Source organism: Giraffa tippelskirchi, chromosome X, assembly GCF_054371585.1.
Source record: "Giraffa tippelskirchi isolate mGirTip1 chromosome X, T2T-mGirTip1v1.2.pri, whole genome shotgun sequence".
Taxonomy (NCBI): domain Eukaryota; kingdom Metazoa; phylum Chordata; class Mammalia; order Artiodactyla; family Giraffidae; genus Giraffa; species Giraffa tippelskirchi.
In genome coordinates, this window is record NC_137289.1 from 95,929,832 (window position 1) to 95,948,430 (window position 18,599).

Here is an 18,599-nt window from a genome sequence, read left to right on the forward strand (position 1 = left end):
ATGAGGTCATGAGGGTTAAACCCTCAAGATGGCATTAGTACCCATATAAGAAGACACCAGAGGGACTTCCCTGGCAGTCCAGCAGTTAGGGAACTTTTTAAAAAAGAAGAAGACACCAGGAAGTTTGTTCTTTCTCTCTGCCATGTGAGGACCTGGAAAGAAGGTGGCCATCTGCAAGCCAGGAAGAGAGATGTTATCAGAACCCAACCATACTGGCATTCTTATCTTGGACTTCTGGCCTCCAGAATGGTAAGAAAATAAATTACTGTTTCAACTACCCTGTCTATAGTACTATATTATGGTGGCCTGAGCTGGCTAAGACACCTTAGGCTTTCACTTTCGAGGCCCTGTGTTTTATGTCAGAGTCCTTGTACTTGCACCATCTATCTCTGTCAACACCAGCGGTCCCTAGTCAGTGGCCCTCCCATTCCTGCCCCTTGATCTGCAGGCATTGAGCCAGAGGGCTATCTGGAGGCTGGGGGCAAAGACACTAGGCCTACCACACTGTGCCATCTGCACTCCAGGCTGCCAGCCAGGATGTGGAGTTGGACTTTGGAGAAGAAAGTGAATGGGGTGGCCCCAGGGGGCTTTGGGGCACAGGTACTGGCAGCAAGGCTGAGAGTTCCCAGCTGGGCCTGGCAACCTGCTTTCCCTTCTATGTGGCTGTCCCGGTGTGCTTTCATCCATTTTCCCACCCTCTTCCTTCTTCTTTCCTCTTTCAAAGACAAGCAGAGGGCAGCAGAGGGACATAGAAAGCCCTTGCTCTAACACACAGCAGACTGTCAGCAGGTCTACAGGAGTGGGCAGCCGCTCAGCTTAGCTCCCTAGGGGTGGCGGGGCAGGGAGCGGTCAGGAAAGAGCGCTGCTCTTGAGGTTTGCTAAAAGAATTCCAAGGGCCACTGGCACCCTGAAGGAGACCTTAAAAAGGACTTTGTAGGAAGATAGAAGCCGTCCCTGTGGAGGAGGCCGGAGGGAAGCTATAGTATTTTGGACATTCTAGTTTATATATATTTACCTATATAATACACATATATACATATATTTGGTTGTGAGAAATAAAGTGGATTATGCTTTATACAGTGCTTAGAACAGAGCTCGACACATAGTAAGCTTAAGTGTCTTGCTTGTAGAAAGGGAATGCTGCCCACTGTTCCAAGTAAACAATGAATGTTGCCCAGCCTCAAGCCAGCAGCCACTGCAGCTGCCTCCCAACAATGCGACCTGGGGGCATTTAGGAGAAATATCCTAGGTGACTGAGCAACTTCACTTTCACTTTTCCCTTTCATGCACTGGAGAAAGAAATGGCAACCCACTCCAGTATTCTTGCCTGGAGAATCCTAGGAACGGCGGAGCCTGGTGAGCTGCCGTCTATGGGGTCGCACAGAGTCGGACACGACTGAAGCGACTTAGCATAGCATAGCATAGCATAGTTAAGAATACTGGCCCTAGGTAGTTAAGATGCATACCTGAGAAAAGATTTCAATGAGCTCAGACTCTTGCATCCTCCCATACATAGAAAAGTGCTAAAATTATTAACTTGAGAAGGCTGCTTTTTGTGATTAGCAGTAATATTTTGATGTTTGACTACATGGTTTTTTTTTTTTTTTTTCATCAAAAATTCCTGTATATCCAGAGTCCTCCCTTACCTATTTGGAGCAGCTCCTCAGAGCTATTTGAGCAGCTGTCTCCTGGGCTATTGTCCTCAGTCCTCAGTCAAGTCCTGAAATATAACATAACAACTTTTAGGTTGTCCATTTTTCTTCAGTCATCTTTTTAAAAACCAGCCTCCCTAACCTCATCTCAAAACCCTGCATGATCTGGCCTGGCCTTCCCCTCTTCCTGTCTCACTCATTCTCAGATTCCAAGCCACATGGGCCTTCTTCCAGTTCCTCAAGAGAGCCAGCTTTGCTTATCATTGAATTTGCAAGGATGGAGCTCCATATCTGCAAAGCATAATTGGGGAGTGAATGTGAGCTAGTAGGGCATCAAATAATGGAAGGAGTTAGTCGAGTTGATTTCCAAACACTTATCAGATTTAGGGGATGTGGCTAAAGCAGTTTAAAGCAGTGATCAGGGCAAATCTATAGCTCTAAATGTGTATAGATGTAAAAACTTGAAAATCAAGTACTTCAGCTTCCATATCAGGAGTCTGGAAAAGGAACAGCAAATTGAACCCTGAGTGAGTGGAAGGAAGGAAATTATAAAGATAGCAGAAACTGGGGAAATGGAAAACATACAACAGAGAAAATTAATGTCAAAAATTGGTTCTTTGAACAGATTAATCAACTATTAGTAAATTCTGTTTTCTCAATAAGAGAAAAAACATAAAATACCAACATCAGGACTGAAAAGGGAGTGCTATTGTCAGTCCTAAAGACATTAGAAGGTTAATAAGATTTTTAATACAGAACATTAGTTTCAGTGAAGCTCAAATGTCAATCATTTCCCCAGTTCTACGGCTTCTGTGTTCATATGGATCCTCTGTATCCATGAGGACAGCAGAACTCAAGAACTTTTCTAATGCCTCCTTCACTCATGAAAATAGAAAAGCACAGTATTTTTTTTAAGGCGGGGCTCAAGTGAAAGCAATTGTTTAAAATGTAATGGGTTTTAAAAAAAAAATGTGATGGTTTGAAATGGAACTGAACACAGCAGAATAGAACAGAGTAGGATATTGGAGTGGAATAGAACAGAAGCCAGACTTTGTGCCAGGCACTGGGTCTAATTATTGTAGTAGATATTCATTAATTGAACAAATATTATAGAACATCTGCTAGTTGTTTGGGACACAGTGGGGAACAAAACAGAAATTTCTATGCTTAAGAAGTTTATATTCTAATCAGGGAGACAGATACTAGCATGTGCAAAAAGCCCCGAGGCTAAAGGTTCAAGGATGGCCCTTGCGAGGAACAGGCAAAAGGACAATGTGGCTTGGAATCTGAAAGCAATGAATATGGGGACTTCCCTGATGGTCCAGTGCTTCAGGATCCGCCTTGCAATGTGGGGACAAAGGTTCAATTCTTGATGGGGGAACTAAGATCCCACATGCCAACAGGGCAACTATGCCCAGGCGCCTCAACTACAGAGCCCATGTACTCTGGAGCCCATGAGCCACAATGAAGGATCCGAAGTGCCACAACTAAGAACTGATGCAGTGAAAATAAATAAATAGGTTGCAAAGATTGAGGGTCATAGAATAGAGAGTCTGGATTTTAACAAGATGACCACAACATCATCATCATCAACTCTTACAGCACTTGCTGTCAGGCATTGTTGAAAGACTATTTTTTTCTTTTTGGCCACACTGCCCAGCTTGTGGGATATTAGTTCCCCAACCAGGAACCAAACTCGGGCCCCTGGCAGTGAGAGCACCAAGCCCTAACAACTGGACTACCAGGGAACTCCTCCCAACTTTTTTTTTTTTTAAGCTGTTCACAACAGTTCCATAAAACACATAAAAAAAATTATGCCCATTTTCCAGAAGTGGAAACCAAACTCTCTCGGCCCAGAGAGTAAGTAAATGTCAGTCTGGCTCCACAATATTTTTTTAACCACTATACTCTGCAATTTATTGTGCATTCAGTTCAGTTCAGTCGCTCAGTCATGTCTGACTCTTTGCAATCCCATGAACCACAGCACGCCAGGCCTCCTGTCCATGACCAACTCCCAGAGTCCACCCAAACCCATGTTCATCAAATCGGTGATACCAGCCAACCATCTCATCCTCTGTCATCCCCTTCTCCTCCCACCCTCAATCTTTCCCAGCATCAGGGTCTTTTCAAATGAGTCAGCTCTTCGCATCAGGTGGCCAAAGTATTGGAGTTTCAGCTTCAACATCACTCCTTTCAATGAACACCGAGGACTGATCTCCTTTAGGATGGACTGGTTGGATCTCCTTGCAGTCCAACGGACTCTCATGATTCTTCTCCAACACCACAGTTCAAAAGCATCAATTTTTTGGCCCTCAGGTTTCATTATATTCCAGCTCTCGTATCCATACATGACCACTGGAAAAACCATAGCCTTGACTAGACGGACCTTTGTTGGCAAAGTAGTGTCTCTGCTTTTTAATGTGCTATCTAGATTGGTCATAACTTCCCTTCCAAGGAGTAAGCAACTTTTAATTTCATGGCTGCAATCAACATCTGCAGTGATTTTGGAGCCCAGAAAAATAAGGTCAGCCACTGTTTCCACTGTTTCCCCATCTATTTACCATGAATTGATGGGACCGGATGCCATGATCTTAGTTTTCTGAATGTTGAGCTTTAAGCCAACTTTTTCACTCTCCTCTTTCACTTTCATCAAGAGGCACTTTAGTTCTTCTTCGCTTTCTGCCATAAGGGTGGTATCATCTGCATATCTGAGGTTATTGATATTTCTCCCGGCAATCTTGATTCCAGCTCGTGCTTCCTCCAGCCCAGCGTTTCTCATGATGTCCTCTGCATATAAGTTAAATAAGCAGGGTGACAATATACAGCCTTGACGTACTCCTTTTCCTATTTGGAACCAGTCTGTTGTTCCATGTCCAGTTCTAACTGTTGCTTCCTGACCTGCATACAGGTTTCTCAAGAGACAGATCAGATGGTCTGGTATGCCCATCTCTTTCAGAATTTTCCACAGTTTATTGTGATCCACACAGTCAAAGGCTTTGGCATAGTCAATAAAGCAGAAATAGATGTTTTTCTGGAACTCTCTTGCTTTTTCGATGATCCATCAGATGTTGGCAATTTGATCTCCGGTTCCTCTGCCTTTTCTAAAACCAGCTTGAACATCTGGAAGCTCACGGTGCACGTACTGCTGAAGCCTGCTTGGAGAATTTTAAGCATTACTTCCCTAGCATGTGAGATGACTGCAATTGTGTGGTAGTTTGAGCATTCTTTGGCATTGCCTTTCTTTGGGATTGGAAACTGACCTTTTCCAGTCCTGTGGCCACTGCTGAGCTTTCCAGATTTGCTGGCATATTGAGTGCAGCACTTTCACAGCATTATCTTTTAGGACTTGAAATAGCTCAACCGGAATTCCATCACCTCCACTAGCTTTGTTCATAGTGATGCTTCCTAAGGCTCACTTGACTTCACATTCCAGGATGTCTGGCTCTAGGTGAGTGATCACACCATCGTGATTATCTGGGTCGTGAAGATCTTTTTTGTACAGTTCTTCTGTGTATTCTTGCCACCTCTTCTTAATATCTTCTGCTTCTGTTAGGTCCATACCATTTCTGTCCTTTATCGAGCCCATCTTTACATGAAATATTCCCTTGGTATCTCTAATTTTCTTGAAGAGATCTCTAGTCTTTCCCATTCTATTGTTTTCCTCTATTTCTTTGCATTGATCACTGAGGAAGGCTTTCTTATCTCTCCTTGCTATTCTTTGGAACTCTGCCTTCCGATTGGAGTATCTTTCCTTTTCTCCTTTGCTTTTCACTTCTCTTCTTTTCCCGGCTATTTGTAAGGCCTCCTCAGACAGCCATTTTGCTTTTTTGCATTTCTTTTCCATGGGGATGTTCTTGATCCCTGTCTGCTGTACAATGTCACGAACCTCTGTCCATAGTTCATGAGGCATATGTGTTTTGCTACTGGAGATCAGTGGAGAAATAACTCCAGAAAGAATGATGGGATGGACCAAAGCAAATACAATACCCAGCTGTGGATTTGACTGATGATAGAAGCAACGCCTGATGCTGTAAAGAGCAATATTCCATAGGAACCTGGAATGTTAGGTCCATGAATCAAGGCAAATTGGAAGGAGTCAAACAGGAGATGGCAAGTGTGAACGTCGACATTCTAGGAATCAGCGAACTAAAATGGACTGGAATGGGTGAATTTAACTCAGATGACCATTATATCTACTACTGTGGGCAGGAATCCCTTAGAAGAAATGGAGTAGCCATCATAGTCAATGAAAGAGTCCAAAATGCAGTACTTGGATGCAGTCTCAAAAACAACAGAATGATCTCTGCTCATTTCCAAGGCAAACCATTCAATATCACGGTAATCCAAGTCTATGCCCTGACTAGTAACACTGAAGAAGCTGAAGTTGAACAGTTCTTTGAAGACCTACAAGACCTATTAGAACTAACACTCAAAAAAGATGTCTTTTTCATTATAGGGGACTGGAATGCAAAAGTAGGAAGTCAGGAAACACCTGGCATAACAGGCAAATTTGGCCTTGGAGTACAGAATGAAGCAGGGCAAAGGCTAATAGAGTTTTGCCAAGAGAACACACTGGTCATAGCAAACACCCTCTTCCAACAACACAAGAGAAGACTCTACACATGGACATCACCAGATGGTTGACACCAAAATCAGATTGATTATAATCTTTGCATCCAAAGATGGAGAAGCTCTACACAGTCAGCAAAAACAAGACCAGGAGTGGACTGTGGCTCAGATCATAAACTCCTTATTGCCGAATTCAGACTTAAATTGAAGAAAGTGGAGAAAACCACTAGACCATTCAGATATGACCTAAATCAAATCCCTTATGATTATACAGTGGAAGTGATAAATAGATTTAAGGGACTAGATCTGATAGACAGAGTGCCTGATGAACTATGGAGAGAGGTTCGTGACATTGTACAGGAGACAGGAATCAAGACCATCCCCAAGAAAAAGATGCAAAAAAGCAAAATGGCTGTCTGAGGAGGCCTTACAAATAGCTGTGAAAAGAAGGGAAGTGAAAAGCAAAGGAGAAAAGGAAAGATATTCCCATCTGAATGCAGAGTTCCAAAGAATAGCAAGGAGAGATAAGAAAGCCTTCCTCAGTGGTCAATGCAAAGAAATAGAGGGAAACAACAGAATGGGAAAGACTAGAGATCTCTTCAAGAAAATTAGAGATACCAAGGGAATATTTCATGTAAAGATGGGCTCGATAAAGGACAGAAATGGTATGGACCTAACAGAAGCAGAAGATATTAAGAAGAGGTGGCAAGTATACACAGAAGAACTGTACAAAAAAGATATTCACAACCCAGATAATCACGATGGTGTGATCACTCACCTAGAGCCAGACATCCTGGAATGTGAAGTCAAGTGGGCCTTAGAAAGCATCACTATGAACAAAGCTAGTGGAGGTGATGGAATTCCGGTTGAGCTATTTCAAATCCTGAAAGAGGATGCTTTGAAAGTGCTGCACTCAATATGCCAGCAAATCTGGAAAGCTCAGCAGTGGCTACAGGACTGGAAAAGGTCAGTTTTCATTCCAATCCCAAAGAAACGCAATGCCAAAGAATGCTCAAACTACCGCACAATTGCACTCATCTCACACACTAGTAAAGTAATGCTCAAAATTCTCCAAGCCAGGCTTCAACAATACATGAACCATGAACTTCCAGATGTTCAAGCTGGTTTTAGAAAAGGCAGAGGAACCAGAGATCAAATTGCCAACATCCAATGGATCATCGAAAAAGCAAGAGAGTTCCAGAAAAACATCTATTTCTGCTTTATTGACTATGCCAAAGCCTTTGACTGTGTGGATCACAATAAACTGTGGAAAATTCTGAAAGAGATGGGCATACCAGACCATCTGATCTGTCTCTTGAGAAACCTGTATGCAGGTCAGGAAGCAACAGTTAGAACTGGACATGGAACAACAGACTGGTTCCAAATAGGAAAAGGAGTACGTCAAGGCTGTATATTGTCACCCTGCTTATTTAACTTATATGCAGAGGACATCATGAGAAACGCTGGGCTGGAGGAAGCACGAGCTGGAATCAAGATTGCCGGGAGAAATATCAATAACCTCAGATATGCAGATGATACCACCCTTATGGCAGAAAGTGAAGAAGAACTAAAGTGCCTCTTGATGAAAGTGAAAGAGGAGAGTGAAAAAGTTGGCTTAAAGCTCAACTTTCAGAAAACTAAGATCATGGCATCCGGTCCCATCAATTCATGGCAAATAGATGGGGAAACAGTGCAAACAGTGTCAGACTTCATTTTTTTGGGCTCCAAAATCACTGCAGATGGTGATTGCAGCCATGAAATTAAGAGATGCTTACTCCTTGGAAGGAAGGTTATGACCAACCTAGATAGCATATTTAAAAGCAACAACAAAGGTCCGTCTAGTCAAGGCTATGGTTTATCCAGTGGTCATGTATGGATGTTAGAGTTGGATGTTGAAGAAAGCTGAGTGCCACAGAATTGATGCTTTTGAACTGTGGTATTGGAGAAGACTCTTGAGAGTCCCTTGGACTGCAAGGAGATCCAGCCAGTCCATCCTAAAGGAGATCAGTCCTGAGTATTCATTGAAAGGATTGATGTTGAAGCTGAAACTCCAATACTTCGGCCACCTCATGCGAAGAGCTGACTCATGGAAAAGACCCTAATGCTGGGAAGGATTGGGGGCAGGAGGAGAAGGGGACGACAGAGGATGAGATGGCTGGATGGCATCACCGACTTGATGGACATGGGTTTGGGTAGACTCCGGGAGTTGGTGATGGACAGGGAGGCCTGGCGTGCTGAGATTCATGGGGTCGCAAAGAGTTGGACACAACTGAGCGATTGAACTGAACTGAATTTGCCTTGACTCATGGACCTAAGATTCCAGGTTCCTATACAATATTGCTGTTTACAGCATCTAACCTTGCTTCTATCACCAGTCCCATTCACAACTGGGTGTTGTTTTTGCTTTGGCTCCATCCCTTCATTCTTTCTGGAGTTATTTCTCCACTGATCTCCAGTAGCATATTGGGCACCTACCTACCTGGGGAGTTCATCTTTCAGTGTCTTATCTTTTTGCCTTTTCATACTGTTCATGCGGTTCTCAAGGCAAGAATACTGAAGTGGTTTGCCATTCCCTTCTCCAGTGGACCACATTCTGTCAGACCTCTCTACCATGACCTGTCTGTCTTGGGTGGCCCCATAGGGCACGGCTTAGTTTCAGTGAGTTAGACAAGGCTGTGGTCCATGTGATCAGATTGGCTAGTTGTCTGTGATTGTAGTTTCAGTCTGTCTGCCCTCTGATCCCCTCTCTCAGTGCCTACCATCTTACTTGGGTTTCTCTTACCTTGGACATGGGGTCTCTCTTCAGGGCTGCTCCAGCAAAGCGCAGCCGGCACCCCTGACCTCAGACGCAGGGTAGCTCCCGCGGCCACCGCCCCTGACCTCGGGCGCGGGGTAGCTCTCGCGGCCACCACTTCTGACCTCGGGCACAGGGTAGCTCCTCGCGGCCCTGGCGTGGTGGCCGCCGCGCTCGTACAGCGCCACAGCCTTAATCCTGTAGCAGATGTAATGTAAATATAAAAATTACTAAAGAACTCGAATCAAGAGAAAGATCTGGTGGGAGGTGTGCTGAAGGCAGGAAATGAGTGGTGGGGTGGGGTGCCCTCCCCCTGGGTGTCAGTGCTGATCTGTAGGCACACATGCCCAGAAACATCACTGCATCTGAGATGCTCCTTTCTTGTCCTGTCCTCTGTGATTAACTGTGGAGTGAGAAAGGAAGGAACTGAGTTTTAAATTGGCCAATAAAGGCTTGTACTCATGGAAGTGGGCCTCCTCTGTGTCTTACTATTTCTTATAAAAGAGATGAATTCCAGCTCTGGGAAAACAAGGGAGAGTTTGGTTTTGGTCTCCACTCTCCTATCTTCACCTCTATCCCTGTGGAAGGAGGAAAAGAATAAGAAAACCGTGGAGGGTGGTCATGGCAGACACATGGACTCTTGTGAATCCACACATGAGCAGTAAGTACTGAAGATTCCTCCCAGGACTTTACCCTTGGAATGGGGGTAGAAGGAAGTATAGTCACTGGGGAGGTGAGGGGAAGGGGGGAGAAGGAAACACAGGAAACACGGGTATGACCAGTGGCAGTGTGGTCTCTATTGACTCTTTTTTTTTCTTTTTTTAGTCATGGAGGGACAACAGTCGGACCCCTTCCCTGTGTCTTATCCATAGACTTGACCACATTGTGATGACAGTAAAGAGACTCAAAGACACCACTATGTTTTATTCCAAGATCCTGGGCATGGAGATCATGACTTTCAAGGTAACAACTTCCCCAAATGCCAAACTTCAGCTGGGGTAAAATTTGATTATACTATTTTAAAAAGTAGCCTAAAACTCCAACACACACACACATAGACACACAATTTAAAAAGGACCAGTGGAGAAGATTCCAGACTCTGAATAGTGGGACTTCACTATTCAGTGAAGAAAAAGGAAGGGAGGAAATAACCACAGAATAATGTGAGAGAACTTTCCAGTCCTTATATGGAAAGAGTTAACTGAGTATCCAGCATGTTCACACCTAGATATGTTCCTAAGAAATTATAGAACATCAAAATAAATACAAAGCTCCTAGAAGTTTTCAGAAAAGTTAAAAAGTAGTTCAATTACAAAGGAAAATGAAATATTCAGATTTCCCAAGAGTCAGAGACCAGAAGACAACAGAAGAACAACTTCAAGATTCTGAAGGAAAACATTTCAACCTAGAATTCTATGACCAAACAAATTATTAATCAAGGTGGGTGTAGAATAAAACATTCTTAGACATATGAATAAAAAGACTCAGAAACTTGGCCTACTTGCTTTCAAAATTACTTGAGAATATGTTATCAAAATGAGTGATTAATCCAAGAAGAAGACATCAAAGTCAGGAAACAGTGGATCCTAAGAGGAAGATCCAGAAAGATACCTAGAACATAATCAGTCCAGTTTGGGTCAGGAGAAGGAATGTCCCCAAGAAAAAACAGATTCAAGGTAAAAAGGTTTCCAGAGATTGAATACAATCCTTGAGAATTTGGAACAACTCCCAATGTGGGAGATGCAGAGACAATGATTGCCTTAAATGGAAAGGGCCCATGAATGGCAAACAGGGTGAAAAAAAATGTAAAATTAACATGGAATGTGTGCTCTGTGCTGTGTGCTTGGTCTCTCAGTTGTGTCCAACTCTACGACCCTATGGACTGTAGCCCGCCAGGCCCCTCTGCCCATAGAATTCTCCAGGCAGGAATATTGGGGTAGGGTGCCATTTCCTACTCCAGGAGATCTTCCCAACTCAGGGATTGGACCCGAGTCTCTTGCATCTCCTGCATTGCCAGATGGATTCTTTACCACTAGCACCACCTGGGAAGCTCCAACATCGAATGTCATGCATAAAAATAAAATTATGCAGTATCAGACTGGATGTATACACAGCAAGATGGATGGGTCTTAAAAAGATCATGCTAAATGAAAAATGGTGAAGCCAAATCATGTCTATAGCACAGTACCATTTATAACATACACACATAAAACAATAATACACCTTTTACAATAACTTATGAAAACCAAAGAATGACCATCAAACACATTATAATCATTGCCTATGTTGGAGACAGGAATGAAGACTGGAGATAAAGAGATGAAGTATACAAATAAAACTAGAGAAGGGCCTTGCATGCATCAACAATAATAGACATATGAAGCCTCAGCTCTTGGTATCTGGACACTGGAGTGAAACTTCAGTACATCTAGCATCAAGAAAAGTCTTAAAAGCTGCAAGAGTGGAGGGTGGATGCATCATATATAAAAGAAATGAAAAACAGATTAACATCAGACGTCTTATCAGCAATACCAGATTCAGGAAGACAACGAAGCCACATATAAAAAGGCTATGGGAAAATAACTTACAACATCAAGTTCTATACTCAGCTGAACTATCATTCAAGTGAAATAAAGTCATTTTCTGATAGAATGAATGTAGTATCCGCCATGGTGATATGAAGGAAATATAAAAGTGATTTTTTTTTAAATGGCAGAAGTCTCATCCTCCTGCTCAACAAGAACACATGCACATAGATTCTTTTCTGTGTGGTGTCTATGGAGTGAGGGAAATAGCTTTATGAAAAATTAAAATATTTTGCCATTAAATACATAAATAAATAAAAATGGCGGAAGTTGACTGGCACAGGAGAAAGAGGCAAGATGAAGAGGATAGTTGGGTCATTGTGGTACTATGTTCATCCATCAAAACATTAAGGTACAGGTGGGTTATTTTTAAATTGTAAAGGAATCAAAAGAGGAGCTAAAACCAATGACAGAATTCTATTGGGAGGAGTAGTATTATGGATGAGCTAAATTCTCATTTATCATACCAGGAAATGGATAGAAAATGTCTGAAGTTGCCAAATCAAGAAATAGTAGCATGTCAGTTAGGGACTGTGTTTGGAGGCACGTGGGAGAAAACTTAACTGGGTTAAGCTAAGTGGGTTAAATAAAATAAGAGTTTTCTCTTTCTCTCATTCAACAATCAGTCTAGAGGTACGCAGGCAGGGTGTGGGCAGTGGCTGAAAGGAGGAAATGAGTAGGCAAAAAGCGTCAGCTCAATGGGGTGGGAAGGTCCCTAGAAGCATGGCCCACAGCCTCTGCTAACATTTCATTGTCCAGCCTTCCATGGCTACCCAGCAAGGAATGCTGGGAAATGCAGGTTTTTAAAGCTGGGTGTGCAATAGATCCCACTGAAACTTGGGTTGTATTTAAAAGAAAAAGGGGAGAAATGTATATTAAGCAGGCAGATTACAGTCTCTGCCATGGATAGTATCAACATATTATATTATTTGGAGGTATGGAAATAGTTGGAGAAGGCAATGGCACCCCACTCCAGTACTCTTGCCTGGAAAATCCCATGGACAGAGGAGCCTGGTAGGCTACAGTCCATGGGGTCACTAAGAGTCAGACGCAACTGATCGACTTCGTTCACTTTTCCCTTTCATGCACTGGAGAAGGAAATGGCAGCCCACTCCAGTGTTCTTGCCTGGAGAATCCCAGGGATGGCGGAGCCTGGTGGGCTGCTGTCTATGGGGTCGCACAGAGTCAGACACGACTGAAGCGACTTAGCAGCAGCAGCAGCATGGAAACAATTTCCAGAAGAAACACATACACATATTGAAAGCATTTGCCTCTAGGGAACAAGATAAGAGTGGGGCACCAAGCAGCTATTTTTCATCAAAGCCTTGTTCTATTTCTTTTTTAACTTTGTTGGGGTAGATAGGGGACTGTGCCTCACATTCATCTTGGAGGTTTAGTTCCAGGTTGTTTCCCCCACACACACATAGGGAGACCGGAAAGCATTGTGTTTTGGAGACCAGAAATTTAACCTCCACGAGGTGGGAAAGGAATTTGAACCCAAAGCCACTCACCTGGTCCCCAGCTCCCTGGATATATGCCTGATCACAAAGATGCATTTGGAGGAAATGGTCCAGTGCCTCAAGGTGAGTGAGACTTCCATCTTCTTTTGAGAAAGCTGCTACAGATGCAATGAAAACAGAAGCATGACTCAAACTTCAGACATAACAGGTTTCATCACATCCAGATAAGGTTTGCACACCATTGTTTACTCATTATCATGGACATAATTTTCCCCATAAACAAATGTATTTTAAAAGAAAACTTTACATCACCCTTGTGGAAAACAGTATACCTAAACTCTATTTATATAAGTACATTTGTGTAAAAAGAAAATGTTCAACCAAGTAAGTGGAAACCCGTCATATCTTGGCATAAAGGGGAGGCAATTATAAAAACAAACAGCTTTAAAAGCATCGCAATGTCATTAGATTCTAGTCACTTCTGCTTCCCCCAATCTTCGAGCTTGACAAAGTTAGGTTGGTTAGAGAGGTATCAAGGACTTCGCATCCACCATACACTTTCTTCTTGGTATAATCAGAAGGATTGAAAGAGGACTGAACAGGGAATAATTTCTGATTCACTGTAATTTTTTTTGACTCACTGTAATTTAATTTAGTGTCCCTGTAATACTTAAGGTGATTTCATGTGAAGGGGACATTGGTTCTCCTTTTGGGGAACACAGATTGAGATATTAAATCTATTTTGTGCAAATTGACCTGGACTCGTTTGGAAAATATCAGTGAAAAAGTCTGACTTGGAAGTAAAGTGGATAAAGCATAGGGGTTAAGAGTATGGACTTTGGCCCAGACTTGCCTGGGTTTGAATTCTGACTCTGCAACTTACTAGGCACATTATCATCCCCATTTGATGGATGAGGAAACTGAGGTGCTGAGCAGTTAGGTACTCTGCTTGAGGTCATACAGCTGTTAAGTAGCTGGAACAGAGTGAGGGAGAGGAGAATGGTAGGAGATGAAGTCTTCTAGGCCATGGTAAAGAATGAAATTTTGGTCTCAAACATGGACTGTGAATGAACGATTTTTGTCCTCTTCTCCCACTTCAGGCTTGTGATGTCCCCATTAAGGAGGGTCCAGTCCCCAGAACAGGGGCAAAAGGGCCCATTATGTCTACTTCTGACACCCTGACGGAAATCTGACTGAGGTATCCAACTATATCTCCTCATGATGGTGGTTAGTTCTCTGCCATTCTATCCCCTGCCACGTCACCCCCTCCCTTCCTTCCCGCAAACCCTCACCCAGGCCCAGAAACCTCGAAGGATTGAAGACTCGGGCACTTTATACATCTTGCTGGGCGATCTGAGGTGGGTTTGGGACCAACATGTCTGAGAGTCCCCTATCCAAGCTGCCCCAATAAATAACTTTCAATTAATATGAGCTCTTTATTATTACTGTCTCAGCATTATATATGGCTGTTTTTCTAGAACATAAGGTCTCTGAGCTATTTGGGGGGCAGTGACCAGGGAGTATGACATCTCTGAGGACCAAATTTAGTGTCATCACCTTGGGATTCAAGGCCCCTGATAGATTTCCCCTTGTCAGTGAGCTTACCCTTTCCATCCTTTTTGATTCAGCTCACTCCTGCCAAGTGCTGCCTGCTGTTTATTCCACCCAATTGGTTTGACTGAACTCCAAGATCTCTGCGATTCCCATGGGGCTTTCAAGGGCCAGCCCAGATAATACTACCTCCTCCTGGAGTGCCTTAGCTGGTTTCAGCCCTGTGGAATGTGGCACTTTCTACTTTTGGATCTGGTAGGTTCAGACTCATCTCAACTGAAGCTCCATTCCTGACAAGAGGAGACAGATGGGACACGAACAAATTTTCTCCGTTTCTGTCTTCTTCCCCCACCATTTACTGATTCACTCAATCAACAAACATACATTGAGCACCTACTGTGTGCTTGGCCCTGTTCCAGGCATTGGAAAAACAGTGTTGAACAGAAGAGATAAGCTTATCTATGTTTGTGGAGCTGCCATTCTAGTGGGAGAGACAGAAAAGAAGTAAAATTAAGTAAGGAAAATATCAAGTGTGTTAGAGGATGATAGGTGCTTTGGAAAAGTGGCAACAGATTTAAAAAAAAAAAAAAACTGAAGCATTTTCCAATATGTAATAGGATGATCAGGGAAACCTCACTGAGAAAGAGACATTTTAGCCCAGACCTGAAAAGATGAGGGAGGGAGCTATGCTGGTAGCTACAGGAAGAACACAGCAGGCAGAGAGGATAGCCAGTGCAAAGGCCCTGATACGTGCAGGGGCCTGGTGTGTGTAAGGAGCAGTGAGGAGGCTAGTACAGAGGAGCAGAGTGAGTGGGGGGAGCAGCAGGAGGTGAGGTGGGAGAGGTTGGGGGGAGAGATGGTGTGGGGCCTCATGGGCCATGGAGAGGACTCTGGCTTTTACTCTGAGTGACAGGGGAGCCACAGGAGGGTCATGAGCAGAGGAGAGCCATGATCTGACTTAGGATTTAACAAGCTCCCTTTGGATGCTTTGAGGAAAATAGATTGCAAGGTTGAGGGTGGAAGCTGGGGGACCCTGAGGAGGAGGTTACTGCAGTGGTTCAGATGAGTAACACTGGTGCTGGTGGAAGAGGTGGTAAAAAGTGGTTAGACTGTGGAGATACTCTGAAGACAGAGACTGGATGAGCTCACCAAGAGAGAAAATGTCAACTAGAGAAGAGGCTCAAGGACATTTAGAGTTCTGAAACAAGAGGAGGGACCAGTGAATGAGGCAGGAAAAGAGGAAAGGGAGAGTACAGGTCCCTAGGCAAATAAGAGATGGATGAAGAAGTACATATGAGACTCTCTTTAAGGGGAGGGAGCCCCTAGTCTTGTGGACTCTGGTCTCTTAAACAGTATCCAGGTGCTAGTTTAGCCATGTCCTATGAGTAAACTCCCAGGGAACCCCCATAATGCTGGGGATAGAGGATGGTTAAGGATGTGAGTTTTAGCACATGAAAGGCTTTGCCAAAAGCTGTAGCAGGTTTCCTGCCTATTTTTTACAAAAATAACTTGCCTTTGATCCAGATGCTATGTGCCAAGAGACAGATGATTTATGGAAGGAAGGAAGGAACAAAGAAAGGATGGAAGGAAAGGAATAATGGAAGGGAAGAAAGAAGGAAGGAAGAGCAGTAAATCGGTAGATGAATAAAGGGGTAGGTGGACAGGTGGATGGACAGATGGGTGGGGAGGTGGAAGGATGGATAGACTGATATCCCCTGCCCCAGGAAAAAACTCTTCCACATGTGTGTGCACAGAGACATATGAGTTTGTAAGTTACAGATTTGGTGTAATAAAGAAAAGATTATAAACAACCCAGATGTCCATCAGCAGATGAATGGTTAACCAAAATATGGTATATCCATTCCATGGAATACTACTTGGCAATAAAAGGGAATTAACTTATGAGGTCATCATTACTTGATACCAAAACCAGACAAAGACGTAGTAAGAAAAAATAACTATAGACCAATATCACTTATGAATATGGATGCAAAAATCTTCAACAAAATACTAGTAAATAGAATGCAGTAATGTATAAAAGGATTATACACCATAACCAAGTAGGATTTATCCCTGGAATGCAAGATTAATTCAACATGTGAAAATCAATTAATGCAATATACCATATTAATAGAATAAAAACAAAATCCACAGGATCTTAATAAGATACAGAAAAAGCATTTGACAAAATTCAACACCCTTTCATGATAAAACACTCAACAATGGCTGATTCACAATGATGTACAGCAGAAACCAACACAACATTTAAAGCAACTATCCTCCAATTAAAAATAAATTAAAACAAAAACACAAAACACTCAAAAAACTAGGAATAGAAGAGAACTTCCTCAACCTGATAAAGGGCATCTACAAAAAATCTACAGCTACTATCATATTTAATGGTGAAAGACTGAATACTTCTTCCTGAAGATGAGGAACAAAACAAGGATATCCCCTCTCAGCACTTCAATATTGTACTGGATGTTCTAGTCTGGATAATTAGGCAAGAAAAAGAAATAAAAGACATCCATATTGGGAAGAAAGAATTATACTATCTCTATTTGCAGATAACATGATCTTGTACACAGAAAATCTTAAGGAACCCACAACAAAGCCATTACAACAAAGCTCTGCCAGGTTGTAAGACACAAGGTCATAGAAAACTTGATTGTATTTCTATACACTAGCAAAGAAAAACCCACAAATGAAATTAATAAAACAATTTCATTTACAATAGCATCAGAAAAAGAAAATACTTAGTAATAAACTTAACAAAAGATGGGCAAGATTTATACATTGAAAACTATAAAACATTGTTGAAAGAAATTAAGAATACCTAAATAAAAACACATCACATGTTTATGAATTACAGACTTCATAGCATTAAGATAGCAAAACTCCCCAAAATTGATCTACAAATTTAGTGCAATTCCTGTCAGAATCCCAGCTTACTTCTTTGCAGAAATTGACAGACTGACCCCAAAATTCAAGTAGAAATGTTGGGGATCCAGAATAGCTACAAAACTATTGAAAAAGAAACACAGAGTTGGAAGACTTGCACGTCCCAATTTAAAAACTTACTACATAATATGGCAATCAAGACTGTGTGGTATTGGCATAGAGATAGATATACAGATCAATGGAATAGAATTGAGAGTCCACAAATAAATTTATGCACCACGGGCAATTGATTTTGACAAGCGTGTCAAGACATTTCAATGGGGGAAGGAATAGTCTTTTCAACAAATGGTGCTGGGACAGCTGGATATACACATGGAAAGAATTAAACTGGACCCCTACTTCACATTAAAGTAACTCAAAATGGATCAAAGACTTAAATATTAAGCACTAAAACTATAAAACTTTTAGAAGAAAACCTAGGCATAAATCTTCACAACCTTGGATTAGGCAACGGTTTCCTAGATATGACACCTAAAGCATAGCAACCAAAGAGAAAAATAAATAAACTGGACTTCTTCAAAGCTAAAAACTTTTGGGAATTCCCTGGTTTCCCAGTGGTTAGGACTTCATGTTCTCACTGCCAAGGTCCTGGGTTCAATCTCTGGGCAGAGAACTAAGATTCCACAAGCTGCATGATGCAGCCAAGAAAAAAAAGGCTAAAAGCTTTTGTGCTTCAAAGGACACTCTCAAGAAAGTGAAAAGATAACCCACAAATAGGAGAAAAATATGTGCAATCACATATCTGATAAGGGTCTAGCATCCAGAACAAAGAATTCTTGATACTCAAAAATAAAAAGACAACCCAATTAAAATGGGCAAAGGATTTGAATAGACATTTCTATAAGGAACATATACAAATGGCCAACTGGAAATTCCCTGGTGGTCCAGTGGTTAGAACTCAGTGCTTTCACTTCTGGGGCCTGGGTTCAATCCCTGGTCAGGGAACTAAGATACTGCAGGCTTCATGGTATGGTTAAAAAAAAAAAAGGCCAACAAACACATGAAAAGATGCTCAATATCATTAGCC

The 18,599-nt window shown here is 42.3% G+C and overlaps 1 protein-coding gene and 1 long non-coding RNA gene across 2 annotated transcripts; one reads left to right on the forward strand and one right to left on the reverse strand.

The window, feature by feature from the left end:
* The first annotated feature begins 537 nt into the window (after positions 1–537).
* On the forward strand, positions 538–14,253 carry GLOD5 (glyoxalase domain containing 5). The gene is made up of 4 exons (XM_081564748.1): positions 538–564; positions 9,841–9,978; positions 13,028–13,183; positions 14,161–14,253. The coding sequence occupies exons 1-4, from the start codon at positions 538–540 to the stop codon at positions 14,251–14,253; spliced, it is 414 nt and encodes a 137-aa protein (XP_081420874.1).
* LOC145536120 (uncharacterized) lies at positions 1,593–18,163 on the reverse strand. Its single transcript, XR_014075658.1, has 3 exons — positions 13,112–18,163; positions 9,004–9,213; positions 1,593–1,720 (listed from the first exon to the last, which is right to left on the reverse strand). It is a non-coding gene; the product is annotated as an uncharacterized LOC145536120 (long non-coding RNA).
* Positions 18,164–18,599: the final 436 nt, after the last annotated feature.